Source organism: Aspergillus fischeri, genomic scaffold (genome assembly GCF_000149645.3).
Source record: "Aspergillus fischeri NRRL 181 1099437636251 genomic scaffold, whole genome shotgun sequence".
Taxonomy (NCBI): Eukaryota; Fungi; Ascomycota; class Eurotiomycetes; order Eurotiales; family Aspergillaceae; genus Aspergillus; species Aspergillus fischeri.
Window position 1 is genome coordinate 117,194 of NW_001509769.1, and position 8,702 is coordinate 125,895.

The 8,702-nt window shown below is 43.9% G+C and overlaps 1 protein-coding gene across 1 annotated transcript, besides 1 other annotated feature; it reads right to left on the reverse strand.

Annotated features, from left to right (window-relative positions):
• Positions 1-722: 722 nt before the first annotated feature.
• Positions 723-989: a mobile genetic element.
• Positions 990-2,908: 1,919 nt separating this feature from the next.
• NFIA_024210 (uncharacterized protein) lies at positions 2,909-3,703 on the reverse strand (the record flags this gene model as incomplete). The annotated part of the gene is made up of 1 exon (XM_001263938.1): positions 2,909-3,703. One exon carries the CDS (start codon positions 3,701-3,703, stop codon positions 2,909-2,911), a length of 795 nt encoding a protein of 264 aa, XP_001263939.1.
• Between the last annotated feature and the right edge of the window lie 4,999 nt (positions 3,704-8,702).

Genomic DNA, 8,702 nt, shown 5'->3' on the forward strand with positions numbered 1-8,702 from the left:
AGTAGCACCAAGGTCGTATCTTGTCTATACAGTGATCAGATTTGCTCTGCAGCTATTGGTTCGTTTTTCCACCAGCCGTTACCTCCAACCAATCTGCACCAGCGACCTTGAAGAATATTAAAGGCTTGGCGTTAGTCTAAAGGCTGTATGTCAATACACCTCATAATGAGCTGTTTCAGTGACTATCTCTTCATCTATTCCTCCTTTGGTGTATGTTTGCAAATCGTAAGTGAAAATCCTCCCCCACTGGGCCCTGTGCATCGGCTCAGCTTCTCAGTTATGGGTTTTAAAAGTATATTTACAGTCTTTACAATTACGTCTCAGATATAGTTGCTGTATTGTATGTATTGTATGCTCGGCGGCGTATATCCAAGATGCCTTACCTCAATGGATATTAACCATCCTCTCTTCGGAACGGCCGATACTTGCTTGGAAATATTCATTTTGAGTGTTCCCCGAATACCCTATTTATTCTACCCTATTCCGAAAGTCTCCCGGAAACGCGCGTTGAAAACGTGGAAACGCCTACGCGCCTGCCCCCTGCCATACTGATTTCAGGCTGGCTGAGAGAGATCCCTGAGACGCAGGAGTACGATCTTGGAACACTGATTATTTTAAATCTATCGCCATTATCTTCGCCTTCCCCAACGCTCATGGAAGAATTGGAGGCGAAATACAGCGGAAAAGAGGAGGAGCTGCCTCCTCTTGCCCCTCTAGCATTCCGGCTGGAGAAGGCATTGGAAAGCATTGCAAATCATGAGGTTTTAACGGCGCGAGAAGCAGCGAATTGGTTCGACGTCAACTATCATACTTTACTGCACCGTTTGCATGGAACGCGGCGTCTGCAGAGTGAGGCCTTGGTCTCGCAGCAGAAGCTAAGTGATATCGAAGAGGAGGCCCTCTGCGAGTATATAACACGCGCAGTAGAGTGCATGTTCCCTCCATCTATCAAGATGCTTGAAGAAGCTGCCAATCTTCTGTATAGAAAGAAGTGCGAGTTGATATCTTGGAATGAACTCTTAATTTAAGCAAAGCCATCCCCTTATTTCGCGGCTGATTATAAGTCATCGTCCTGCCAGGAACTTAGATACTGCGTCAGTACAACTTGCACCACGCTCATTCATTTATTATCTGAAAATATGGCAGTCTTTACTTCACTTCCACCTGTGATCATAATTATGATCTGCTGTCATCCCACTTCCTGGGAAGACAGACGCCTTTCACCTAGCCCCAGCAAGCCAAGGAATGTGCCAAAGAAATATCTTGGAAGCCATTGCCTCGAGCAGCTGTGCGTTGAGGCATCTGGTCGCAAGAGCCTATAAGATGCAGTGAACAACAGCAAAGACCCTCTATTTATTATTACATCTACAACCAGGACTGAGACGCAGGCATGAATGAGAAATTACAAAGTTATCACCGTGACACTGCCTGCTGGAATTGCAAGGTCCCATAATAGTTGAGGACTGTCTCACATGCATGTTGACAGTTGATTGTTCATGTAACAACCTGTTAGTCAAGATGAGGCTATGCGTCCCTGCATTATCTATGGTCTGTGGCTTTCACTAATTATCTTTTCCTTCTTCCCTTAGTTTTTTATTTGTTTTCTTCTTGCCAATATTGTGCCGCCTAACCATTAATTTAAGCACTGATTGTAGAATATGTGCTTATCAATTTTTAGAAATATAAGTTTATAGCCATGCCATAGGGCACATGTCAGAAATAAGCACCCACAGATTTAGATTTAGGATTTGGATTGTCTTTATCTTCTTAGCTTATATGACCAAGGAGGAGCCTTGTGTAGACAGGTGTGTGTTACATAGAATAATTACATCCATAGTCTAGGTCAACTAAAGTTTTCACAAGAGTTCATGAGTAGCTTAAGTTGCTTAACTTATTCCTCTTGCGTGTAACTTGTCACAGAAATAAGAGCACAGATTAAGGTAGAAGCTTATCATCCCTGCCTTTATTACTATGAGTCTTAAGTAATTTAGGCACGTCTTAGAATTGCAGAAAAGATTGGGTGGATTCCATGTCCTCTTGTCTTAAAGCTTTGAAGGAAACAGTTCAAAGACAGAATATCAACTCTATGATTTTGAAACTACTGTAGCGCAAGGGGTAAGACATGACCTATATATGGCTGGATATGCGCAGGTACTTAGTACAACCGTCACACGAGTTAGGGCTCTGAGCTCACGTCTGGTTTGGGATATGGCCAGGTTCGCAAGTGCTGGCGGGCACAACTGCCCACTAACCAACCTTACCAACAGTTACAGCATCATACTAGCTAGACATACAGTACATAGAGTATATATATAACAGAGACATTTCTACTACCATGAAATCTTATGCTACAAGTGCTATGTACATACCCCTTGATTTAATGTAATCAATGCGCCTTCACCCATGCTGGCTCCTTGCACGGATGCACATCCCGCCACTCCTGGATTCGCTGGACGTTCCACCCTGAGAACCACCGGCGGTGGTTCTCAGGCAGCCGTTTTGTTCCGAGCCTGAAGGCCTCAGTCAACACATGGCACTCCTCCTTGCTATATTCGCCATTGAAAGCAGAATTCATGATTCAGGCACTTGTCTTGACATGACTCCATTGAAGGACTATCCAGTTCCATTGGCACATCAGCGAGGTTATCTCAGTCATCCTCCTGGACGCGCATCCTACCCGGTGGAAAGGATAACTCAGAGAGTTCCTGAAAAAGGAGTGGTATCTAGGGCTGTTAGTGCCGCGCTGCATCATCTATCTTAGAGAGAGTCATACTGTTACATTATTGCGTGCCTGCTCAAACTCAAAGATGGCACTGCGCTCTCGCGGCATGATGTGATGCATTGTGACAATGGGCTGGCACCACTGTTTCATTCCAAACTCCAGCGTCACTGGTTTCTCCCCATTCACTTAGGGCCAAAAATTCTGGATTCTAACATTGAGCTCCTGCGTGAGGGTCCGTCCCAGCACGAAATCCCCACAGCACTCTGACGGGAATGCTTCATCAAAATGACCCGCCATCCCGGCATTCTTCCCCACAAACGCCTCCATCAGCCCTTTCGAAATGACATACCCACTCCCGCCGTGGCCGAAAGCCTGGTGCCCGATGAAGGCCGCTGAACCCATGTATAGCTTCTCCTTCGGTGATAACTGGCGCAGCCAGTGGAGGAGGTTCGTCCAGACGACATGCCTGTCGCTCTCTATAAAGACATACCAGTCCATGTTTGGGCGCTGGTCCCACGTCTTGTCCACCATATGTATGAACTTATACTTGTCAAGCTTCCAGGCCAGCTTGCCGTCGTTCTTGAGAGTGGCGATATCCAGGCCCCCGCGCTGGTATTCTTGTTGTTGGCGGTAGAGCTCAAAGTCGGCATGTGTTTCTTTCATGGTCTTATTGAAGTCTGCCAGCGCATCGAGGATATGGTATGGCCCGATCTGCTCCTCAAGGTCGGAGAAAATTAGAAAGTGCTGCGCGCACCTGAGCGTCGTCAGGAGCTGTGTCGGCAGTTTCTCATAGATCTCTGTGGCGCCTGTCTTCACAATGAACAGGATATTCCCGGGGTCTGGGGTGGCGTGGCAGCGACGGTCAGTATGCTGGTAGTCGTTGCTCAAACTCATAAGATAGCTGCCGACCATTGGTTTTCTAGTCCTCACCTCGTAGAAGACCACCAGCCTACAGAAGAGTAGGCCGGCAGCTAGGGCCATTAATGTCTTTAGACCTCTTGAAACGTGACCGTCGATCCAGAATGTCGGTCTGAGCATATCACTAGTTTCTAACTAGAATTCCTCTATAGGAAACTGGGTCATGCAACTTAAAATAATTACTGTATACAGACTATACAGTAGCTTTGTAGTTGAGTATTAGCTCCTATAGAAACGACTATGCAACTGCGCTTACCACGGCTTACGCAGCTAATGAAGTTTGCAACCACACCTCTGTAGTCTTAACTAGGCTTCCTGTGTAGGAAACTAGGTAGGACCTGCTAATTTAGCCTTGCAGCTACAGTACTAAAATTAGCACGACCTACCTAGTTTTCTGATTTCCTATAAGAGGAAGGCGGAAGGCTTACAGCCAGCCCTTTTCTCTTCCTGACAGGGCAAGTGCCCTCAGACGTCAGCGTAGTTGTCGAGGGAAAATGAAGAGTACTGGGATATATGTGTTATTTAGCTTGGCTCTAAAACACAAATCATGTGCTTCAATGGGCCCTCCTTAGAATAACCATTTCATTCTTGAACCCTTTGGCAGACGGCGTCTTTATATGGCATGGTCAATAGCTAATGTTCCAATGAACAGTTCAAGTGGATAGCCTTGTTGACAGACTTGGACAGGGTAAAGGCGCAGGAAATTATGAGTATCTTGCATTCTGATTAATTGCTAATAGCTGACTGTGTTATCCCTGTTGTAATGTAATAATAGGAGTTTGAAAATTATAAATAGAATAATAAGACAACTACAATGTACTCCCCCTAGTATTGATATTTTATATGCTTCAACCTGTGCGCTACATTGACATCCTAAGAAGCGAAGAATAAATGCCTGCAATATCTCTTGACGAACTCATCACATTTATTCTCATTATTTACATCACATGCACAAGCGTGTGGTTACACCATCTTGCGGGTCATCTTTTGAGCAGATACTCAAGACAAATCCTATTTTTCTGCAGTATCAGCTACTGCTCTACGAAGTATTGGCTTTCAAAAAGTCAATCTGACTTGGCTATAGCTCTCTTCCTCAGTGGACTATTGATGGATTCTAGAATTGCTGGCGTCTACCCATCTATCTTTGTGGATGGTCCGCTGGCTCGGCTCATGAGCTCCAAACTAGAATAAGTACCGACCTAGGGGAGTAGGTTATGGTTCACTTCAAACAGTTTACTTCAGTGTCTAGACACTGGGGAAGATTTTACCTGCCCTCTTATGTATATATTAACTCCAATAAACCGTGAGTCAGAATCTCAGCCTCATTATCATGCTGATAACACTTACTATTATATAAGTTCTGTGATTGCTCTAATAGTATTTAGCCATCTAGGTACAGTAGAAATCCTGCAGTCACTTGTAGGGCATAATCGCCTAAGAAACCACCATATTAGTCAACTTTGTGCATATGGCAACCACTATGTCTTTTGGATGGCTGATGGAAGAGCTATAGTGATTCTCGAAAAGCCTTGACCAACGACCGGTGCTATGGATACCTATCTTATGCAAAGAAGCACTTGGAAACGGAGTGTCCAACGTGGCATGGGCTCCATAGGGCCAGCAAATTCTTGTATCTCTTTGAGTGAGCAACTCTGGAAGCCCAAGGAGATCAAGAATAATGTGTTATTTTGCGACCGATATCCTTAGGTATTGAGAGCCTCGGTCATATAAGAGTTCCTTGCGTTCCAAAAACTCATACCAGGATCGCTGAAGCGCAAAAGAAGGCTTGAAGAAAAATTTCCTCATGCTGAACCCGCCCGTAATTTGACAATAACTCTGGGGTCAAGGCACAAAGTACTACGTATACCACCATTGGCACATTGCAATGGCCGTATTACATAGCTTATAGTAATATAAGATGGAAACCACCTACGATGTATCCGGGCTCCGTTGATTATTTCGTCTGCTCAATCAAAACCGCCAACCTTACTTAACACATGTGAATTTTTCCCTCTGGGCCAGGAAATACGTGCCTACTGTAGACCCGGCTCCTAGGCGCCGTCGGTACAATCCTCAGTGAGTGGTTAAAATAAGATTTTGTGGTAGAGTAAACATACGAAAGTGTTAAATAATGCAAAATCTTAGCCTTCATATTAATTACCATAATCTCTATAACTGTACGTAGAATCTTTTCAATAAATTTACCTCCTATTGCACTGTTCTGCTTGCATAGGTCAACCAATCATCTTCAAGTCCATCAAAGAAGTCTTTAGTCTCTTGATGCGCGATCTGTTGTCGCTGCGTCTTGGTTTTGACTCTCAGTCGACGGCGGCACAATAATCCAGGGTTTTCATATAAAATGCTTCTGAAAAATCCTCAAAGAGGCTTGCCCTAGATGCCAGACTGTACTGCAATTCCAAAGAGAGTTCTTCCATGATGAGAGAAGAGATGTGGCCCGAACATGATCACTAGAATCTTAAAAAGATTTGCAATCCCTGCTTCATCCTCTGGAGTAGTGAAGAGACGTAAATTTTCGAACTCCTGTATAGTTATATAAAAATAACTGATTGCTATAAATAGCTGACGGTTAAAGGCTTTACTACTATTAATGAACATTAAGTAGCTGGACTCAAAATCCTCTTCCGCTGTTTGCTAGTTAAATTGTGCTTTCTTATGATTTTTAACAAATGTAGGGTGGAGGACTGCCTAAAGCTCGCCTTTTAAACAATCTAAGATGTCATCTCCTGGCTCAGGCTTAGGTCCCTGCTGGTTAGGGAGAGGAAAGGGCATCACTAGAAAATTAAACCCGCAAGGGAAGAGGGTAGAGTTCGTGAGATTTGTCCTATTCATAGAACGCATACAGTCTATAATTCAAGGTCTTATCTCTTGGCAGAGCGTCTGAAAGATTTGGTCACTAGGCACAGGGTAAGATTGATCCTAATGTCAAATAATACAGTTTGCCTCCTGCAGAGGTCTATGCTGGGATCATTATTTATAAGGTCCCCAATGATAACATTAGAAAGGGACGGTTCTGAATTGAGTGGTGCCCTAACTGACCCATTCAACCAGCTAGCATTCTGTGAGCCAGTCCGGCTCAATACGGTTTCTATGGTAAACGTACATATAAGATACGCTCAAGGAAGAAGGTCTGATTAGACAGGAGAGCCAATATTCGAATATACTACCTAAGAATCAAGGGAAATATCGAATCAGATGTTGAATCCGAAATGGTCTATTTCTGGTGTTCTGAAGATTCCGTACTCTGTAAATCCTTTACCAAATCTGGCTGACACATTCCTTTGGCCCAAGCCGCGTGTCGAGACTCAGCATTGAAACACCTTCTAGATATGTTTGGTTGAATTGCGAGGGTGAGGAATTTATGATTATTAAACTATGTTACTTAGTCACAGACCTATAAAATTGCTGAAGAGCAACCCTTCCTTTTAAAAGCGCTGGTGGGTATCTTTACAAGGGACAGGGAGCGTACTGTATGAAGAATTAGAATTACCACTAGATAATATCAGTCACCTACCATATGGTCACTGTACATTCTCTTGGGTTTTGCACCAGTCATTGGAGAGAAATACACTGAGTCAGAAGCTTCCACTAACTATTGAAGACATCTTAGATTATTACCTGCTTTACAGGGATCCATAATTGGGATGCTTTCCGGTAATCACGAGATTTAGTCAACTCTTTTTGGGAGGATTGAGTTGGTGGGTGGATAAAGTCATTTTACCCAGAAATTTCTTGATCTAAAAGTGAGCAATGGTAACAAGCAGCAGTACCACGTGGCGCCTGATACTTATATGCTATTGTTTATCTTCCGGTTCTTTAATCTTCTCCCGAATCTTTGCCCCCTGTCACCCCGTTGCCCGTGGTTATCTGGTTTGTGGAAATTGATTGGCCCAGGGCACTGGTCTCTATGCATTGAACTACTCCGTTAGTAGTCTAGATCATCATGAGATAGATACCGCGAATCCCAAATTTCAAATCAGTATCTCCTGCCCTTCCTGGTGTGATGGTAAAATCTGACTCAGGAACTATGAGTCGCTACAATGTTCGCTGCTTTCAAATTCTTGTTTCTGGTGGGGCCGAGTTGTAAGCTCCATGCCTACTACATAATATGATCCTGACTTGAAGAGTCCTAAATACTATGTGAGTCTACTATGCCCATGGATAACTATGAAAGACTTAGCTGAGATAAACACATTCTTGTGGGACCATCGGTTCCAACACTCCTGTAACTAAGGGTGCCATAATGTCACAGGGCTAGGAAGGACGGCTGTGTATCTGTGTAGCCACATAAGTATGTATGAATATATGTTAGGTTATGGTAATGCAACTGTGTACGGAGTGACACCCTTTTCTGGAAGCACTGAAACGAAATAGTACTAAAACTCTTCATGGGATAGAGCTATAGGAAGGCCTCTAGCTTAGATAGCTTTTCACTTCAGGAATAGAGCGTAAATATAATTGATACCCTTAATGTCATGTACGATAGTATGTTTGCTTGACTATCCACCAGAGGATAACCATGTGAACTATACACGGTGAATGTAGAGACCACTTCCCATCCACTATTGTCATAGCAAAAATCTCTGAGCTGTGTTGAAACAATGGCTTGGCGAAGAAACCTAGCTGGCTGCGTCGAGCACTATTATGAGACGTTGCACGGGATCTGGATATTCCCTGGTTGCCCGAGGAGTAATTACTAGACTGTCACAAGTTTCACAACAATGGTAGTAGTCTTGGGGAGAGGACTAGGTGGAGTGGTGACGCTGACGGAAACACTAACGCAGCATTAAATGGAAAAACTGGTCCTTTTGACGAGCTGGGTTTAGGGCGAAGTGACTTGAGGGACAGCAATGGTACAGTTCCTGTTCATGATTCGTAAATCCAACAAACCACATGGCTCTGTAGAGTTAACCTGAAAGAGAATATACTTACTAGCATCCGCTCCAAATCGCCCATCAGCAAAGCAGGGATTTTCCAGAGTGGTGCTGTAAAGCGAAAATGACCCAGTTAAAGGAGTAGAACAAGAGAGTGTCACCAACGGAAA